Raw genomic sequence first — 21,480 nt, 5'->3', positions numbered from 1 at the left:
AATCCTATGTCATAAAATGTTTACTTGGTTCCCAATTTATGTGCATAACCATTAATAAATGGAATGGTTTGAGGCTGCATTTTCTGTAAAGCTTTAAAAGTGTAAGTGAAAATGGCTGAGTTGTTAAGATAAAAATTGGTGTAGTATTATGAATTATAATAGTAATACTAATGTTGTTGTTTTTGTTGCTGGGATAATATAGAGTTGATTTGTTGCTCTGTAAACAAGAAATTCAATGTGAAGCATATATCCTTGGGTATCTGTCAGTCCCATTATTCTCCAAAGCCATCTAAAATACTGCAAGCTATAGTAGGAAATCCTACTTAGAATAAAATAATATTTTTAACTATTAGGTTTTTAATGGTTTTAATACAGTCTGTTCTTACATGCAACAATATTGATTTGTATTAGATTACTGTTTAAGGTAGATTTTTGTCTTATTTGTTCTAGAATGTGATTTAGTATTTAATTAATACTGCTTCAGTCATGCTAGATGGGGAGCAACACATTTCTTAAACAGTTTTGTAAAGGGGTTACATTTTCACTTTACTTATTCGAGTCATCTGTTTAATGGTTATCAACCCTTAAATGAAAACCAGAAAACAATAAACAGCTTGTTCTCCTCTGCATTTCTCTCGCTATGCATGCACAGCCACACGTGCCGCTATCGTCCGTACCCCGTTCTTGGTGAGCCTCGCTCACTGTCAAATCCAAGGCCAGCCTGTGATCCCGTATTGATTGCAGCACGACATTAAAAGGGTGTGCAGCACTTCACAGAGACACCCAACGCAACACTGGGGCCAGGCCCTCAGTTCTGAATTCTTCAGGGAAGGGGTTGCACCTTTGTATGCATTTTTTTTCGAGAATGTGTCAAAGTACGGTCAGAATTACAAATAAGATCTACTGAACTTTGGTGTGTTTTATCTTCAAAACCCTATCTCAGGAACACATGTGTGGACTAAAGCATTCAAAGGAACAGGGCTGGTTTGGCCGTACTTAGAACATGTGTCTTCTGTTTAAGATTTAACTGCAATTCATAGTTAATTATTTTAAACTTATCACCATGGTACCAACCTCTGAAACCTGCCTTGGCTCCCAGATTGCCACTGCTGAGGCACACTGGCTACTTCTGCATCTGCTTGGGGAAATTCCCTATATGCAGGGGTCAGGTGGGCTTTACCTGCGCTCCAGAACAGATTTGGGCAATATAACCATGCCAGCCACTTGTTTTTTCCAGCTTTCACCCCAGCCTCTGGCTCTAAGCACAGGCCCAGACCAACTTCAGCACCAGAGACCTGATGGAGAGGTCCAGCAGCACAGCCTCAACACACCCCCAAGTCATGAAAACTTCCCTCCACCCCCTACAAATGCCCATTGCTGGTTCCTTCTGGCTTTGCCCTCTGTCCGCAGACAGTTCACGCCAGCCCTGCCGCTCGACGGTGATGCTGGACGTGGGGACCAGAGCTCCCCCCCCAGCACGGTGTCCGCCAGCCCCTCCGGCTGGCACACACGGCTCCGCTGCTCTTGGTCCCCGATGTTTGCCAGCCAGAGAGGCTGAAACAGGCAGGATACACGCTGGGCTTCTCCTTTCTCTGTTTTGCCTGCTCTTTTCTCTCTCTTTTTGCCTGCCTTTTGGAGCACTCAGCACCCACCACATTTCTTTAAATGCATTTGCCCCGTCTCGGTTAGTTTGTTTCCTAAAACTCATTCAGGATTCCTGTAGGAGATGATGTTTCTTGGCGAACGGGTGTGTTTTTAAAGTGGAAGACATGCCAGCTACGATTTCTAGAGGTCTTCCCAGTAAGTTTATATTCTCTCTTTTCCAGGGAGCGTTTACTTTCCATGGGAGCATGATCGACATGCCATTACTGAAGCAGGCACAGAACATTGTTACGCTTGCCACAGCCATCAAGAAAAAATGAGCTGGTAAATGAAGCTCTCGCCATGGGGCCTCAGTAGCTGTTTTAAAAGATGACTATAATACTTGGGGGGAAAAAAAATTAAAGATGTCAAGCTTAAGCAGAAATTCATTTCCATTTTGCAGATCTGTCATAATTTGCTTGCCAGAATTGCTAATTACTAAAACTATTCCCTACTCAAACCACTGCTCCCTCCTGCATGGCCCATGTACTACTCATAGCCTGCAATGAAGTTACATCACTGACTGTGTGACATCATGATAATTACTATGAATGCAGGATTATGACTTCACTGAAGGAGAAAGGCAAAATGTAAGATGTGAGCTCTGCTAAAAGAGCAGGTGAAAACTGAGTCAATCGCTTCTATTTGTATCTACGCTTCTTCCCTCTCTGGTACAGAAAGGGCAAAGCCTTGAATAATTACACATCGGTTGAAATAATTGCAATGAAAATCGTTACCCCGTGCGGGCCTCGCCTCCCCCTTCCTTTCTGTAAGCGTGCAACAGCCATTAAAAATATTGCTCCGACAATGCGGGACTCTTGACTTTCTTCTCTTCTTTTTTCGCGGTCGCTATTCAGAGCATTTCCTCCTGGAAGCGTCCAGCCCGGGAAGGGTTGGACGGCAATAAACTTGTAGTTTTCGGGGACACAATGCAGCAGAACTTGTGCATATGGTCTCGAGTCAGATTTACATCACATTAGGGATACGGCTACAGGTCATGTGGGCCGTGTGGTTAACGGGCTTAGTAAAGCTGTTTTGAAGAGGTTAACCCAGCTTGTAGTAAGGGTAAATAAACATAACAACCAGGCATTGTCCTCTATTCAGCATGTACTCTTATATGGAGGGCTAAAGGGTATTGAAGCTGCAGAGGATCAACTTGTGGTTGCCAGAGGACTCCAATGAAGTTTGAAACACCAACAATCAGAGATTTTGTTTCTGTTCCTCATTAAATCATGAGCTTTTGTGCTCAGACTATGAACGACTGTTCTTTAAGAAATTAACAGAATGGGAAGTTTTAAACCATGCACCAACCTTTTCATGACCTACACAGCAGCAACGCTGCTGCACTTAGACAAACACCGCGGGGAAGGCTGTTCTGTTTATTTAAATTTGTAACTAGAAAACAGTTGTTTTTTAGTTTCATTTTTCACCGCCTCCATGGCCATTTTACGTATGGAGTCACAGTGGCTTATTCCTCCCATCTGCTCGCTTAGCATGTTTCCCCTCCGTCTCCGAGCAGCGATTTTAAACATTTTGGGTTATTTTTGGTTCAATTAAGGAGAGAGGAAGGGATGCGGGGAGAGGAAGGGATGCGGCGCGGGGCGGGTGGGTGGAAACTGCCGACAAACCCGCATGGAAGCAGCGGGGAAAGGCAGCGCGGGGGTGGTGGGAGCGCTTCGCCCCGGCCCCCCCCACCCCGGGAACGGCGGGGACACGGCGGGGCTCGGCCCGGGGAGCGGGACAGGGAGTGCCCCCCATCCCAGGAACGGTGGGGCTCGGCCCGGGGAGCGGCCCCCCCACCCTCGCAGCGATGCCGGGACGGGACGGGCGGCGGAGGGCGGCAGAGCCCCCCCCGCGGCTCCTCCACGGAGTTTGGGGACGAGCAGCGCGGGCCGACACCCCCCGCCCCCCCGCCCCTCCAGCCGGGTCCCTTCCGAGAGCGCTGCGCTGGGTGATCCCTTACAGCGCAGGGACCTCCGGGCTAATCTGATTAATTAAAGACTACCTGCTTATATTTGCGCCTCGCAGCTCCCCCCCCGCCTCCTCCGTACCTCCCCCCCTTCCACATTTCAGGGCACCCTCCGTTATTAATTCTTGGCTGACTAAATTATGGGTAACACTATTAAAACATTATCAGAACTAATGAGAAACAATTACTTAGAAGATGAGCGGGGGCAAACCGGAGCTGGGCACATGTGTAGTTATCCCCGCAGATTACGTTAATAAATCATCAGGTGCAAGGCAAGACGGAGGCGAGGCCTGGCGCAGGGAACGGAAAATGAGATTTATGAGATATAGTCTTTTTTTTTTATTTTTTTGCATAATTTTTTCATTAATCTCAATAGGACCCGTGTGGCGTAGATTGTTTTATTCCCTTAATACCGCGCCGGGGGGAGGAGGGGGGGAAGGGGGACAGGGAGAGAAGCGGATTTCAAAAAATAATGTCTTCATTGTTTTACTGAAGTCTTAATGACAACGTGTGACAAGCCCGCGGGAGCTGCGCGGCCGCGGAGGCAGCGCGGGGGGCGGCGCATCCGCACCCCACCCGCCGCCTTCGCTCCCGCCTTCAATCCAGGCAATGATAATAATAATAACAATAATAATAATAATAATAACAATAATAATGTCTCTTGAGGTGTTTTCCGCAGCTGACTGCTTAAGTAACTTCATTTCTTGACCCGTACGCGGAGAAATCAAATATGCAAATAAAATGTTGGATATATTCAGATTTCTCCTTAAATTTCCCCGACACTCCCCCTCCCCAGCGGAATATCCTGCTTCCATTTAACAGTCTTAACGATTTTCGCTTTATAAGAAATAAAATCCGATTTATTTGCCTTTTCGTTTACTTTAGGGAGCTTTCCATGTTTTCCGGCTTTATTCTTCTCCTCTTTCTTTCTTTTTTCTTTCTCTCTTTTTCTTTCCCGCCTGGTGCTAGGCAAGCAATTGATGAAACAAAACAGATTATAAGATTAGCGGCAGGATTTTGTGCATATTAATGATAGGGAAGGGCACCGAATGGGTTTGTAATTGCAGATCTTGCGCTTGGGATTGGGAACTGTAGCCCTGCTACAGCAAAGACCCCCCTGTGAGGTTTTCACATTGGAACTTAGGGGAAAAGTGAAAAAGTAATTACCAGAGCACAACATTGAAATGTTAAAGCACTTATTCTTTCTTTCAGCGTTCTGTTTTAAAGGGGGAAAACGGGCAAAATGGAAAATAAATTACTTTCAAATAAGTAGGTTAGCACCTGAATGCTGGTGCGCATTTTCTCCTCTTCTTTTTTTTTTTCCTCCTTTTTTTTTTTTTTTTTTTTCCGAATTCTAGCAATTATTTAGCAGGGCATTTGCTTCTGAACCTGCCATCCAAGCAGCAGAAACGGGGGAAGGGAGGGCAGGGAGACCTCGGCGACACAGGGGCACTCCGCCTGTGAGGTTGGAAGCAAATATCGCCAGAAAAGCTGTTCAAAGCTGCGGTTTCAAATATAGAGGGATTTTTTTTGTTGCTTTTCTTTTTCCTTTCTTTTGGTTTTGTTTTGAAATCGGGGCTTAAAAGGCAAAGATTGTTTTGGTTTCCTCTTCGACACAAACATCAAACGGTATTTTAGCAAAGGATGCATTTCACAACCACAAATCCCTTCCAGGAACGGCGTGTTCCCTGCAATATCGCGAAGTAACCTGACACTGAATTTTAACTCTTATTAAAGGTCTCTCCTTGTTTCTTGGGCTGGTTCAGTCCTCCTCTGAGCTTACTTTTCCTAAAATCTGAATTTGTGTGTTTAAAACGCAGTGCTCCTGTCCTGGCTTTTCTAATCATTCTCTCCTGTGATTAACAGCAAAAGATGGTTTAGGTTTAATGGTACCTACTCGCGCGTATTGTTTTAATTCTGCTTTCAACGGAAAATAAATGTATCTGGTGGAAATTAGGCTTTGAAAACTTTTTTTTACGACCCAATAAAACGGAGTATCTGCTCCTCAGGCAGTAATTTCTGATTTCGAAAGGAGTTGGGAGGGAGGTGGAGGGGGCAAAAACGAAAACAAAAAATCAAACCCAACTTTGTATTTCGTCCATCCCATCGCTCCAAGCCTCTCTTCTCCTACCTTCACCTCCCTCAGGTTCAGAGCATGGCAAAGCCCCGAGAAGGGGCTATTTTTAACTACTACTTCAAAGATTAAAAAGAAGGGGAGAAGGGAATAAACACCCGTGAAGGCTGCATATTCTTTTCTATTTTTGCCACGGGGCTTGGGAGGTGTGCACCCCGCTCCCCGGGGGAGCCGGGGCAGAGGGGAGCCCCGGCGGGGCGGGCAGGACTCCGGGCCGTTTTGGGGTGCTGGTATTTGCCCTTGATGGGAGAGGGGGGGTTCCCCGTGGGGTCGAGAGGCTCCCAGCAGCCCCCGGCACAGTGGGAGGGGACCCCCGCAGCGCCCCACACCCCCGCGAATGAATGGGTGAGTGGATGAATGGACAGACGGAGGAGTCGCCCCTGGCCCCGCGGGGACCGGGACAGCCCCGCGCCGTTCTGTGGTGCTACCAGGAGCCCGGGACATGGCAGGGAAGGAGAAAGGGAAGGGAAGGGAAGGAGAAAGGGAAGGGAAGGGAAGGGAAGGGAAGGGAAGGGAAGGGAAGGGAAGGGAAGGGAAGGGAAGGGAAGGGAAGGGAAGGGAAGGGAAGGGAAGGGAAGGGAAGGGAAGGGAAGGGAAGGGAAGGGAAGGAGGAAGGAGTGCCTTAATTGCACCCCTTACACCACTACCAGAATGCTTTCTTCTGGCCACCCCCATGACCGCCAGCACCCCTTCGGCCAAGACCCGGTGTCACCTGTGGAAAGGCCACCTACGGGGTTGTACACACAGACACCAGCCCAGCACCAGTGGTGCCTGCAAGGGCCAGCAAAGAAATTAATGCCCTCCATATCCTTTACCCCTTCCTTCCCCCGCACAGCGCCCACTGGGTCTCCTTGTCCCCTGAGTGCACCCCAGGGCTCCCTTCACCACCCAGCAGTGGGCGTCCCTCACTGGGAACAGGACGGGGGCCTTTCCTCTGCATAACCAGGGGTAGAGGGAGTGGGATGCTGAACAGAAATGTCCTGCATATGCTCATACAGCAAGCAGGGGAGAGATCAGGTATCCTGACTATGTTTGGGGCTATTGCTTCCCGAATGAGGTCTGGAGCTCCCAAACCAGTGACAGCAAAGCCAATACTGTGAGGTGTTGCTGAGACTGATGTCTTCAGAAATGCAAGAGGTTCAATCCCTAGAGCCGTGGTAGGTGCCCACTGCCTTCTGGCATCATTTTGAGCTGATCATCCTGGTGAAAATAAGAAGTGCTGAATGCCTACACTACGTTTTTGGGCCTCTGAAATTTAAAGTGTGGCTCTGCATAGCTTTGGGTTTTATGCTAATGTTATTGAAGTTGTGATATCAAACACACACACACACAACAGTTAGGAGTTTTTCAAAGTGAAGCTTGCTGGAGGTAAAAACTTTGTCCCTGTGTGAGACATACCTGCAATAGCCTAAAAATTAATGGGAGATACGTTCATGCTGCTAGGAAGACCTGGTCTAGGCTTCCTGATACCTGACTTCATTCCTGGCTCGCTGTTGGAGTAGCCCATAATGTATAGCAGTGTTTGTGCAGGTCTGGTACACTATAGGATGCCACTGGAAACACTTCATGTCCAGTTCTACGTAAAAACACAGCTTAGATGCAGTCGATAATGCATGTATCACTGCAAATCTGACCATCATTGGCAGCCCTGCCTCCAGTTTTGTCACCAAGAGGCCCATGGTTGGATAATATGGAATTAAATACTTGCAAGAGAAGGGAAACAGGTGGCAAAGGATGTGCAAAGGCTGTCCAGTTATATCACTGGTGTTGCTGTGTGAGAGCACAGATGGGAGAACAAAATCACTTCCACTCTCTTCAAGCACAAATGCTTGGGCCATCACTAAAGGGTTTGTGTTTTACTTGTAAAATACTGAAAGCAGGTCCCTCAGATCTGTGGTACTTGCTCAGAGTGCAGGAAAGAGCTGTGGTCTTTGCCCACAAGATGCTTCAGAAGGAGCTTGCCTGGCAGAGACTGCCCATCCCTGCCTGCCCAGCGGCAGTGCTGTCATCCCACCTCAGCACTGGGGTGACTGCTGGAGTACAAGCAAAAGCCTACCTGCTCATTTGAAAGTGTTCAGGCACTTCCAGCTCCACACCATGATGCTGTACTCAGAGACTGCTTAAAATATATAGTCGATAGAGACATCTATTCCTTCCTTTACAGTCAAATCTTGGCGGGGGGAAAAAAACAACCAACCAACCAACCAAAAAACATCCCCAGGCACAAACCAGTCCCTCCTGAAAGAAACAGCCAGTCCTGTATTAATGTCAAAATCTCTACTGGTGCAGTTCTAAGATTTTGCAAGGACTTAAAAAAATCCAGAGGGGAACTGTATTAACTGACTTCACCATACAGATGAACAGGTGTCTAAGTTTTTGTTGACTCTTTAGGATATGTCCAATTTACAGAAAAAGTCACACAGTCAGTTCAGTATACATGTAAATATGTGTCTACATTGTAGCCATATTAGGCAATTCTTTCTTTAGTGTTTATTCATAGCACTTGTTAAATGATATGATATGTGAGGGTGATATGTACAGTGCAAGTTTGCTGTCAAAGCCTAGGGAAAGGAGTGTGTTTTTGTGCCTAGGTTTTCCTGAAGCACGCACGTTCCCAAGTATAGGCAGACGGAGAAAATTGGAAGGCTGTCCCATTTCACATGGAGGAGAGATGTAAAGCGCTGTGCTCGGTTCCTGGCCTTGCTCCCCCCTTACTGACATCAGCTTGTGTCAGGTTTACCAGAAAATCCTGCTGCTGTAACACTCCATATGGGGGGGAAGGATAATAAACTTTTTTTTAATTGCTTCCCTGGCTATAAATTAGCATGCATTGGGCTATTTTTTTTTTCTGTGAACAAAAGCACAATTGACGGTGAGGCTTAGGGAAAGTAGGGAGGGAGCTCTGAGCCCCAAGGATCCCCTGTGTATTGAACCTGAGCAGAGGGAGGCCTTGTCTGTGCCCAGAAGTGGAAGGGCACTGAGAAATACAACAATAGGGATTTTTATGTCTCACTGACTGTTTTTGCAGCTGCATCTTCCCCCCACTCCTCCTCTCTCTCCCCCCACCTCCATCATTTCAAGTGAGAACCGAGTATGAAAATAGAAGCCATGGCTTTCCCCTCTGCCACAGCCAAAGTGCATAAAACCGGGCCAGAGATCATCACAGGTCTGAGGTTAGTTTGTTATAACTCAGTGTTATAGGCAAAAGCAGAAATCGTTTTGTGCTTCTACACCATATTTTGTTCTTGTTGTCACAGATGTAAGGACAGGACTGAAGCCCACTGACTGACTTATGGGTTCAACATGATTGTCTTTGCATCCCCCAGTGGCGTTTGAGGAGGAGCTGGCGGAACCCACTGAATTCTTCCTTTGCAGCTCCCGCTCCATGCACACCTCCCATTCAACCCTAGAATATCTGATACACCATCTCTTCCCATAGTAAAATCTTGTGCAAGGTGATTTTTCTCCGGAGCTGTTTGTGCAAGCCCTTATGCTACTGGTCCTCTGATGCATCCAGTTACTGACCTGAACAAAGAGCCGACTGCAAGTAAGAAGTAGACAGGCAGAGAAACACAGATTGGAGAGCAAATGTTAACAGAGACGTGGCCTAAGAGGTGGGAAAATACTTGTGGAGAGTGTCTGAGAAATGGCTGAGGGATGCAGACGGAGATGCATGCCTGTCCTCTCATATGCTGCAGCGGAATCATCTCTTGTTCTCGGTATCCATAGGCAGAAGGATAGGCAGAAATCAGTTTAATTTGCAGCAAAGAAAGTGCGAACTTCTTCACTATTTGTAAACCAAAAAATATATAAAATTGAAAACTAGTTGCACAAAGAGATAAGTCACTAAAGGAAAGGGACGAGGTTTCTTTAGAGCAGGCTAGGTAAGCATTTGCCATCAGGCCTTCATGAGGGGGGTGGACTAGGTGAACCCTTTCTAATACATTTTATGTTATAGTCATTTTTTTAATGCTAGGAAATCCACAGAGATGCAACAAAAAAGGGAGAAAGTGGAACCTTAGAAAATGAACAAGGGACAAATAGTCCTGCAGCTACACTTTGTCAAGATGTGTTTGGACCTTAGTTTCCTGCCTAAACGTGTACAGCAATGGACAGTTTCCCCCTTTCCTTCTTTCTTTCTTTCCTTCGTTCCTTCTTTTCTTCCTTCGAGGAAGGCCTACAGCACTGCTATTTAGAGAGGTGAAGTCTCTATATTTTCATGTGGACTCTTCCTGACTTCTTCAATGTTCTTCTCATCTCAAGGCACCTTTGCCTCAGACTGTGGTGGGCTGGAAAACCCAGGTTAGGGTCTTGGAACAGGCAGGTACTCCGCCTCACCCACCACACGTTCACTTGCGGAGATGGTCTGTCTCCTGAGGTACTTTACACTTACGAGGAGCCACGTGTGAAGGACCCTCTCCCATGAGCGTGTCAAACCCAGTAAACGCAGGAAATCCCAGCAGATGCTGAAGCTGTGACTGGGCAAGATGGGTTTCCTAACGGGTACTGAATACATTTCATTTCTCAGCAAAGTGGCAATGAATCCAGAGTGCCAATGCTTTCATGTTAAGGCACGCTCCTCCTACTGCCATTTGGGTTCTGACAATGTTTATATCCTTTTAAACTTTTTTGTTTTTTTGTTAGCATCTTACTTCAAAATAAATTTACCCCAGATGCAATAACATTTCCAAGAAGCAAATAATTTCTTTCTCATTATATTATAGAATGTAGCATTTGCAAAAATCATTAAAAGCCTCGCATTTGAACAAATTTCAGGCTAGTGTCCTGTTATCCAAGGCTGTCAGGTATTATTTTGGGTGATTTTTAAATTGGTGTGTTCTCTGCTGTTAGTATTAGAATTGTACAAAACCTCTTGTTTACAGAGCTGTGAAATGCTTTAAAGGCATCAATTGAAATGACAAGGTGTTGTCCAAATTGAAATTTATTTCCTCCGAAACAGTGTCCTGAACATCCAGGTGGTAATAAATATTTTTCAACCATGTACAAACTGTGAATTGTATTTTAAATTAAATCTCCGCATTAAAATCTGCATTGCTGAACCTCCCACTGGCAGCCACTGTTGTCCTGAAAAGTGACATCTTCCCTGGCACTGGCGGGATGAGAGTTCTCACATGGACATTACCGAATTATTTCCTATCACTCTTTGGATATTGAAACTTTATAGCAACATATATCTAAAAAATACAAAGGATGCAAGGTGTGTGAGGAATACAGGAAGGGGCTGCCTCAGCTTTTGTGGGGATAGGTGTTTTTGTCCTGACACACGAGGGTGGAAACTGTTTTACAAACCTCTATTAAAGCAGCATATTGCTGATGTCACAAATTATGTCATTTTTCAGCAAGCTGTTAGGTAGCAGCAGGATACTTAGAGGTCCCAATCTGAGTTCACAGCTTGAAGCCTCGTCATCCATTGAAGTCAAGGAAATACTTCAGTCCCCTGGCCCTCTGTTTACAAATAATATATCAAGAATCAGGATGCCCACAAATGAACTTTCAGGCACTGAGCTAAAGTAGAAGGGTTTGCGTGTATACATTTTATATATACATACATACTATACGTACATGAGTATGTGCATGCATGCATTTGTGTGTAGTACAACTGAAGTCTGCAGTTTGCCATCAGATTTTCTGTAAAGAAGCATTTATCATTCTTCCTTGCTATGTAGAACTGATCCTTCATAACAAATTCTGCAGCCATTTCACACACAGAACCCCTACCACAGTTAGAGATATCTGCATAGAAAAGCGTACAAAGTACTCCCATTCATTTCTCCTTCTTAAAATAGTGAGGCTTTTTTAATATCTCATGCTTATATAATATAAAAGAGCTCTGATTTTTAAAGATATACATAAGAAGAGATTTATCTACAATGGAGTTGAGTGGATTGTGAGAAATAAAATAACAGCATTGTCTAAACACGTACCAATTAGTGCAACAAAACAGCTAATTGGAGGTTCTCCTCATCTCCTGGATGAACCATAGTTACACGTATATGTGTATTTCCCCCCACCCAGAGTGGAATATACCATCGTGTTCTTCTGATAATGCATGTATGTCTGGGATACAACAGCCTATGTTAGAAGACATAAAATACATAGCATGTGACCTGAGGTTGTGAAACAACCCAAAAGAAGGAATTAAATTCAAAGGTAATGGTGCCAGACTCATCAGTGGATGCTTTTACCTCCCCACGTGTTAGAGGGAGCCAAAGACGTAGTGTCAAGGCACAGCTTTGAATTTCCTGACTTTTGTGAGTCTATTAACATCACTTCTCTAACAGAATGAGGGTACTGGCAGAGAGATGGTTTAGATGGCCAAACAAGACGTTTTTATCCCCACGCCGTCTCCTGAAAATTATTCCAATATTTTGCTACTTATTTACTGACACCGTTGGCTGTAACTTTCTCTAGTGGAAATTATATTACAGGGTTGTGGATTAGCTTTTGCTCTATAGTGTATCCCTGACTTAATTACCGCTGAAGCTATCCCCCACTATCTGCACAATAAATGCTGTTGCTTACAGAAACATGATTACAGGATTAGAGTTATTGGGCCCTCGCCCAGACGAACACGGTGACACAGCATAGCACTGGCACCTCTGAAAGCTACACTGACCTCAGGCATCTCTACATCAAAGGCCACGGCCACAATCTGAGCTTCATTAGCTTTCAAGGCTGAAGTTACAGGAGCACCACTTCCTCAGCCACTAATGGGAAACACTCTCCCCCATTTGCTGTTGAGGTGTTAAAAGTTCCTCTTAACATCGGTTACTGAGATACAGCTTCACTGGTATCCCAGTAAAATAAAAATGACTTGTGGAGTGGGAGCTGAGTTCAAGCTGGAAGGCTGGGTTGGACATCCCATACTCACGCAAAGGGCGTTCCCCGGTGCAGGGATGCTTCGGGGTGCGGACTGCAGGGGGGAGCACACCCCAAATCCCAGGCTGGGAGCTATAAGGAAATTCTCGCGGCTCCTGAAGGGTTTCATATGGCTGTAACCAACTGTTTGAGGTAGCTGAAGGACGCTCTGGTTTTCATTTGTAGGATGTGATGCAGATGATTATGCAGACAGGGAGAGCTTGGCAGCTAGCTGCACCTCGGAGCACGTGCATTGTCAGGTCTGCCCTCACAGTGAGAAAGCTGTGAATTGTGGTGGTAACTCCTCTAGCTCACCTGGTTGATCTGCACCTACAAGGAGGAGACTTCGGAGGTAACATTTAATCCCACAGAGGGGAAAGATAGTCAGAGAGAGAACTACGAGGTGCCAAAGCACTAGGTAGGATCAGGTTGAATTTTGGCTTCTAGGGTACACTACCTATGTGGAAATCTCTCTCAAGCTCAGTGTACCTCAGTTCCTCTTCACACAGCTGGAACATTAGAATTTCCTCTGTCTTGTCTATTTGGACGATGCACTCTGCAACACAGCTCACCTGTTACTGTGTTTGTACAGTCCATCAAAGCCCTTAGGGGCTTACAGTCATTACCCTTATTGAATAGTAATATACAAAGGACGAGGCTACATTATCGACTTCCACAGAAAAAACAAGCTAAGTGGCTAGGTGTTGTGGAAGAAGGCCCAAAGTTTCATGGCTCTCTATCCAGAAGGGAGAGAAGAAATATTTGTTTCATGAAAATACTTGGGAATGGTAGGACATCGTCTACCACAGTAAGCATAGAGAACCAGGAACTGGCTTTACATGGGAATGAAATAATTGAAATACATCACTTGTATTAAAAGACCTCAATAAGACCAAAAAAAAAAAAAAAGGAAAGGAAAACAGAAAAGAGGTAGAGAGTTTGCACTGGAAGGCATGCTTTTCTTTCTTCAGTCCAACTGGCCTTCTCTAGTACTTTGACTATGGGATTGTCATTTCTATTTTCTAAGCTGGTGCTGAGTAAAGTGGCTTTGCCCATGAGTCTGCAGGCTGGGCCAGCTGGATAAGGTGCGCTGGTCAGGTGCTGCCAGGGATAAAGCTAAGGAATGATAAGGCTGGACTCTGGAGCTAAGCCGCTCCTTCTCTTCAGGAGGTAGGAGACTTGCCCAGGTCTGAGTTGCTCCTTGAGGCTGGAAGATTTAGTGGGCTCAGATATTAGCAGGATCACATGTCAGCTCCAGAGTTTTCTGCAGCTTGCACGTTTGATAAAGCTCAGAAGCTTGCTGCAGCTGGCAAGTTTAACTTAATCTCTTGGGTTTGTTCTGCCCTAAGCAGCCTGTTCATGTTGTCAGAGCTGATTTCAGTTTCCCAAGCTTTAGGCTGGGTTAGGAACTAAGGCAAGATTAGAAATCAGAGTAAGAAGAATTCAGCTGATTTTCAGCTAAGCACCTTTTCACCACAAACAGAGATTTACATAAAAGGCATTTATTTCCTAGAAGTTGTCACTGGATTTCCTTTTAAATTAAATTACCATCATTCAAAGAAATAGGAAATTCCTCCTTGTGTGTACATTTTTCATGAATTACTGATTCTTTCCAGGCTTTGCTTTTGCCACATGCCCAGGGCAGTGACCCCCAGCTCAGGCACTGCAACAGCTCTGACCAGCGATGGTTTAAGTACCGCAGCAGCCACCGCTGCTACAGCAGAAATCCAAGCCTTTCGCTTTGCAAACTTGGGAAGTATGTGGTGTTAATTAGAAGCACTCACTCCTTTTACTGAATAAGATCAGGGGTGGTGTGTAGGCACAGAGTGACCCAGGGAGGGTAAAGAAGGCTTTTCTCCCTGTCAGCAGCTGCAGCCTTTACTAGCATTTCATATGACAGAGATGCAGCTCTACAGTCATTTTCTTAACTTTCATCTTAATTTTCATTTCCATTATTTTCTCACCTGTGTTCCACTTTGTGCCAGGGCAGCGTGTGAAGAATGGTAGGGTAAGTGGACACGAGAAGGGATGACAGTGGTGTTGTGGTCCAAGCAAGAGCATTGCTCTTTAGACGTGATGCGCACCAGTCTTCAGTATGACTCTCCTGTTGCTGCTAGTGGTTATTGCCGTACCGATTTCAAGGTGCTCAGGGCTTTGTGGGAGGGTCTAATCCAAGACACAGAAAGGTTGACAGGAATTTCAGACTGAAGGGAGCTCAGAAAATGCAAGGTTTAAAAGATTCAGAAATGCAGATTTCTAAGATTGTTTCTAAATAAGAAAATAAAATGGAGGGGAAAAAAACCAAACCAAAACAAAACAGCTTCTCTCTTCCTGTGGCTTGCCAGCATGCTTTGATGGAAAACAGGGAGGTGATCTTGGGAACACTCGTTCCAGCCTCCTGTTCATAAGTAGCAGGAAGGCCTGTCAAACCTGTCAAACTCCTTGAGCTCCTGGGGTTTACAGACTTCTCTCAGCTACCCCAAGCAAAACCACAATCCCATAAAGAAGCCTTTTCAGTAAAACCTTCTGCCATTTGCCTGAAGCCAACAAATCACTCATTAAAAAAAAAAATCTATTTATCGTTTGGAAACATCCCTTCCCCCCGTGCTCGCTCTCTCCTGGTGAAGCCCCAAGCGATGGCCTTGCAGAAGCAGTTTTCTGCAGGAACCTGCCACCTCAGGGTATGTCAGAGCCCAAAATCTGCAGTTTGTACAGAGACCAACATCTGGCTGGTCTAAGAAGAGTGTGGCTTGGGTAAGGACTGCAGAAAAGACCACCTGGCTTCAGTCAGAGCTCAAGGTCACTGTAGGATGGCTTGCGTTCATTCCCATCCCTTGCTTCTTGGTGGACTTTTCTGAGTTAATTCACCCCATCTAGCTGCCAAGGCGCACACCCCACACTGTTTGCTAAGAGGTTTAGAAGAGACATCCAGGATGTCTGGTCTTTGCCCTTCCTTTCATTCCCTTCCTTGCTGCATCCTTTCCCTGCAAGCTGCTGTGAAAACCAAAGCTCCCAGTTCTCTGCCACCAGTCCCAGCCTTTGTCCTCGTGCTGCACTCACTGGTGCCAGTTTCCAGACTCATCCCCATCCCTGTCCCACCAGCTGATGGAAAGCTGCAGCAGCACTGATCCAAAGCTCCAGTTGGCCACAGCATGAGCCTCTACAGTTCTTGGGACCAGCACTGGGTTATGGTGTCTCGTACAGTGACAGAAAAAATGTAGCCCCAAAGGAAGAGGGCAGATGCGAAGCAGCAGCCACTTTTGGAGGCATCATTTGATTTATTGGAATAGAGTTGCAGGGGCACATTCTCCCCTGGGTGATATGCCTGACCATGGGTTTGTCAGCTATTTTTCCACATCATTTTGGGCTTGTACCAACTGGCATATGTCTTTGGCAATTATCTGACTAGATGTATGTCAAATCATATTGTTTGATTTATAGGTGGCAGATCAGAGGAAAAGACAGCATTGCTGAGAATAACAGGATCCTACTCAAAGACCATCACGGCAGAACCATAGCAACACCATAATAAATAAAACAGTGATTACTCAATGGGAGCAAAAAGTGGCAACTTCAAGCTGCAATTTATTCACAATATGGGAGACGCGCTCTGGCAAGAGTAAAGCAGTCATCAATACATGCATCATAAGGGCAGAAGTGTAGCAGAAGCAAAAGTCTGTTGACAACTCAGTAAACAATGATATCATGAAGACTGAAGCAAAACTTAGAACATACCCTGAAATACAGGTTTTGGATGCTGGCACTTAGCCTATGCTATGAGCTGAAATCTTGTTTCATTTTACATCTATTTTAACTTAGCATGCAAAAATCCACCTATGACCAGCACATTCAACACTTGAAAAACCCAAACCAGATTTAAGGCCTAGTTTCCAAGATGTATTCATGTATGTCAAAGACTATTTTTTTCTACCTCCTTAGAAATAGCTAAAGACTATTCAGTAGAGGCTGCAGTGGTCATACTATGTGAGAAGAAAGAAAGAAAGAAAGAAAGAAAGAAAGAAAGAAAGAAAGAAAGAAAGAAAGAAAGAAAGAAAGAAAGAAAGAAAGAAAGAAAGAAAGAAAGAAAGAAAGAAAGAAAGAAAGAAAGAAAGAAAGAAAGAAAGAAAGAAAGAAAGAAAGAAAGAAAGAAAGAAAGAGAGAGAGAGAAAGAGAGAAAGAGAGAGAGAGAGAAAGAGAGAGAGAGAGAGAAAGAGAGAAAGAAAGAGAGAAAGAGAGAAAGAAAGAGAGAGAAAGAGAGAAAGAGAGAAAGAGAGAGAGAAAGAGAGAAAGAGAGAAAGAGAGAGAGAAAGAGAGAAAGAAAGAAAGAGAGAGAGAAAGAGAGAAAGAGAGAAAGAGAGAGAGAAAGAGAGAAAGAGAGAAAGAGAGAAAGAGAGAAAGAAAGAGAGAAAGAAAGAAAGAGAGAAAGAAAGAGAGAAAGAAAGAAAGAAAGAAAGAAAGAAAAAGAAAGAAAGAGAGAGAGAAAGAGAGAAAGAAAGAGAGAAAGAGAGAGAAAGAGAGAAAGAGAGAGAGAAAGAGAGAGAGAGAGAGAAAGAGAGAAAAAGAGAAGAGAAGAGAAAGAGAAAGAAAGAAAGAGAGAAAAAGAAAGAAAGAAAGAAAGAGAGAAACAGAGAGAGAAAGAAAGAGAGAAAGAGAGAAAGAGAGAAAGAGAGAGAGAAAGAGAGAGAGAGAGAAAGAGAGAAAGAGAGAAAGAAAGAGAGAAAGAAAGAGAGAAAGAAAGAGAGAAAGAAAGAAAGAAAGAAAGAAAGAAAGAAAGAAAGAAAGAAAGAAAGAAAGAAAGAAAGAAAGAAAGAAAGAAAGGAAGGAGAGAAAGAGAGAAAGAAAGAGAGAGTACATGGACAATATTAGACTTGTTTTTCTCCAGAGTGCAAAATAAGAAAACAAAGCAAAAGGGAGAGAAGAATAATCTGAGACACTTCCTTAGGACCTTGAGCTTAGGACCTAGAGCTACTGACTCCACAAGAAGCCAAGCAGAATGACAGAAAACATTAATTAATCTCTATTTTGTTAACCAAGTTCCCATGAATTGGGAACACGATACATGTTTCAAGATAAGATTCAGCCACAACCATGGATTTTGTCCAGAAGTGGTGCATATTCCTATATGTTGAAAAACAGATACAACTACTATACTTGCTGATTTTATATATGTACATATGTGAAAGTATATTAATGTAGCAAGAACAACTGACAGGAATAGTTAAGAAGCGCTATAAAAATTGTCGCCCATCTTGAATCTCTTTCTCGTAATGTTTCACGCTTTTCTAATTTAAGAACATCCTTTGTAGTTCAGGATGAATAATGGCCATCAAGCCAGAAATCCTCTTTCCAAGGGTGTGTGTGCTGGATGCCTAAAGAAAAGGATAAGTGCATATGCTGACACTTCCAATGCGCTTCTACAGCTCACTCACCTTCTCTGTCTGTCAAGGACACCGAGGTACCCCAGCTCGTTGCACTGTCTCAGACCCTGCACTGACAATCATCTGTATTTTGCAAGGACTAGGGTCCTTACAAAAAGTGCGCAAAACTAACGATTAGGACAAACTATCCATTTATCTGTGACCTGAGCAAGTAAGATGAGTAGTCACCAAGACACATTTGTGTGGAAGTCTGTGCTTTGGATGTTAAGTCACGTTTTTTAGTATATCCAGGCTTGAAAAGCAACAGGGGAAAGTTGGAAAAGCTTTCATAGTTAAGATAAAAATGAGAAATGTCCTCTAAACTGTATTTATGAGAAAAAAAAATACCCAGTACTTTGCCTCAGGTTTATGCATGATGTACTAAAACTGAGGAGGGACATACAAGTGGATTAGGGGGAAGCAGAACGGATCTCAGGACTGTTCACTTCATTTAGGAAAGAGTTGACAGGATACACAAACCTGATGCATGCTTGAGGCAGCCGTGTTGGCTCCTGCTCCACTGGAAAGAGAAACATTTGCCACATGGAAGCAGAAAACATTGGCAGGAAAATAACTTTAATTTGCAAACTTGAAAAGGAGTATTGAAAGCAGGAAAAAAGAAAAGAGGAGGAGGGGAATAACATTCACCTGGACTCTCTGATTTTGCCTTCAGGCTCTGACCCTACGATGAGTATGTTTGAAAGTAATTGATTGGTGAAAGTGAGCTTAAAGGTAATTTCTGAATGCAAGACAGGGAAAAAGCGTGCGCACCTGTCACCTGTGGGCCAGGATGAGGATGAGCCAGGACCCCCTGGAGAAAGGCAGTGTGGCTCTCCCATACCAGTTACCAGCACAGAGACCCGGCTGGTGTTGTAGATGTATGCAGCATGCGTATGTTATTACACACATATATACCGGGAAAAGACAGTGAAGGATGCCCCAGCTGTAGCATGCATTCTACAAATTCTTGTCCTTCTACATTTCTCCTGGTTTGGACTTCGTGTCAGCTTAGGACCCAGGAGAAAGACAAAAAACCATATATATACGTAGCCAGTGCCGTGAGGCACAAAACCTTGTGAGACATTTTGTCTCATCTACAGCCTTCCACGCCTGTTGTCATTTGCCTCCAGAGCCTAATGGAAACCTGCCCTGGATGGTATGTTTGTTGTTATTGTTTCAATTTCCTTGCCTTTTATTTATTTCCCTTGCCTCTCAAGAGCTGGTCAGAGGTCCCATTACTTCCTGCTGACCAGGGAAGGCTATGAGAACAAGTAGTTATAGTGGATTAAAATATACACACTATCACAAGAAAAACAGAAGGAAGGGAGCGGGGGACTTGCTTAGCAAAGGGTGATGGAAGTCGTGGGACAGAGAGCTGCCAGAAATACTGAAGTGGGTTTTTATGTCCAGACTTGTTTTAGACTTGATCTCTGCAAGGAACAGACCTTCTGAATTCTTCCCGTGACAGTACTGCAACTTGAACCTGGATATATTGAATCAGTTCAATGTTTCCTTTAGATGTGAAATAAAAGTTTGTTTGACAAAAATGCAAATCATCATTTGTGGCAGTGTGGATTCCTCCTGCCTGTACTGATGGAGGAGCCAGTCAGTGTTACAGCAGAAAGAGAAGAGCTTGCACACAATATGATTCCCCTCTGCAGCAAAGGTGCTACTTTGGCCATTGTCTCCAAGAAAGACAAGATTTTTGCTAAAATAATGGACATCATTAGCCCCCCCCATCTCTAGGGCAAATTAACCCTGTGGTCCATGCTTGACCTAGGCTACAGCAGATTGTATCTGCTGTATTTGGAAATTTTCCTTTCCAGCATCTGTTAAAAAATTACTAGCAGGTGCTGAAAATTGTGGCCTCCAACCCAGAGACCTGGAGCCAAAATACCAGAGGGGAAAAAGTCACTTCTTGACAACCGCCTGACTCCGGGGTTGGATGAGCCAGAGAGACAATCTGCTGCTATGGGAGATGCCAGATCAGAGGAGGGAAGTGGTAGCACCTCATGCAATTAGTCTAATTTTTTTTTTTTTTTTTGAAGCTACAAGTGGCAAGGGCCAATTCCTTGCCTCTGTGAAGTTATAAGCCTGGTGATCCCCTCTGGTGCTATAAAAGAGTTAGGCCAGCTTGCAGATGATCAAAAAGGTTAGGCTACCTGTGTACCACCCAGAATAACAAACTGAAGTCATTTAACATTTGCTATATAAATGACACACTGCTATGTATATATATCCCAGTGAACACAGGAGACTAAATTCTTGCATGCCATGTAATTACACACACACTCATGTAAAAATGAGCTGATATAAAATAAATATGCATCTAGCTGTGCCTATGCCTGTTCCAGTCTCCACTACAGGGCTATTGCGTTGCCAATGTGTTGACATAAAAATGCAGTTTTATGGATTACATCTAAATAGAAATGTGTGAAAAGGGATTTTGTTTTGGCTACAGCCCAGTCTCTTAATATAATTATAATTACTATTTTTACTACTACTGCTACTACTACTACCACAGTGAATTGGGAGCCCCCTTGGTTCTACCCGTGGTACAAATAGCAAGAACAAACCTGACCTAAAAAACAGGGGAGCTGAAAGAGGGGTAGAGGCAACGTGACTTCTCCAAGCTGGAGTAACAAGACAGGAAGTGGATGTAGGATTTACAGCTCTTAAGTTCTAGTCCTTGGTGTGGCCTGGGCGCTCTCTGCCATGATTTCATACATGGCTTTCTCAGGGAAGATGAGGGCGGGTGGGAAATACTTTACTGATGCAATGAGGAGAGTGGTTTTTGTTAACATTAGGATAGCTCTGTTCCGCCTTTTGCAGCAGAGACGGAGAAACCATCTGTGCAGGTTGTCCTGGGTAGCCAGGGCTGGTGGCCGGTGGCCATGGCCATGGTGGCTGCTGCTGGACAGTTTCCCGATGACACTGCCACCACCACGGTGGCAGCCATGCAGCAGGGATAGCAGCTTGCTCGGGTTGCAGATGTGATGTCAAATGTGTGGAGGTGGGAGCTGAGCCAGCGTCTCTTTTCCCTTTCTTTTTTCACCTGCCCGCCTTTATTATGGGCATAGCACAAGTCATCGTGCGGTGTTCCAGCCTGAAAATCAGAAATACATCTCTCCTGTTCACTCCTTGACAGTTCATCAATGTAGAAGAGTTTTCTAAAAATCTCTGCCAGGATAAAGAAATGCACTTTCAAGTGCCGTTTAGGTGTTTCCCAGATCTCTTGTCACTTCATGCCAGGGTCTGCCGGGTGCTTTATGAAAAAGCCTCTAAAAGTGCCACTTTCTTTCTGATGCTGACCTTAAACAGGACAGGTACACAGTCCGTGCAGCCGGGAAGCATCCCCACCACGACTGTTGCTCTTTACAAGCCATGCTTGCTCAGAGGTAGCTATTTTCTGCCAGCTCAGGGGCTCAAAAAATGAAATA

General features: G+C 44.6%; 1 protein-coding gene across 2 annotated transcripts in view; it reads left to right on the top strand.

The window, feature by feature from the left end:
* The window catches only part of CLYBL (citramalyl-CoA lyase), a 182,592-nt gene extending 179,419 nt beyond the window's left edge, over positions 1-3,173 (top strand). Inside the window, exon 8 of one of the 2 annotated variants that reach the window (XM_065636538.1) lies at positions 1,827-3,173. In XM_065636538.1, coding sequence (XP_065492610.1) covers positions 1,827-1,922 — 96 coding nt within the window. In that variant the 3' untranslated portion in view covers positions 1,923-3,173. The remainder of the gene's footprint in view (positions 1-1,826) is intronic. The other variant, XM_065636527.1, reaches the window with a different exon arrangement.
* The last annotated feature ends 18,307 nt before the right edge of the window (positions 3,174-21,480 follow it).

This window comes from Caloenas nicobarica, chromosome 1 (assembly GCF_036013445.1).
Source record: "Caloenas nicobarica isolate bCalNic1 chromosome 1, bCalNic1.hap1, whole genome shotgun sequence".
NCBI classification, from domain to species: domain Eukaryota; kingdom Metazoa; phylum Chordata; class Aves; order Columbiformes; family Columbidae; genus Caloenas; species Caloenas nicobarica.
The sequence above is the reverse complement of the archived record's forward strand: the minus strand, read 5'-3'. Positions and strand labels throughout refer to the sequence as shown.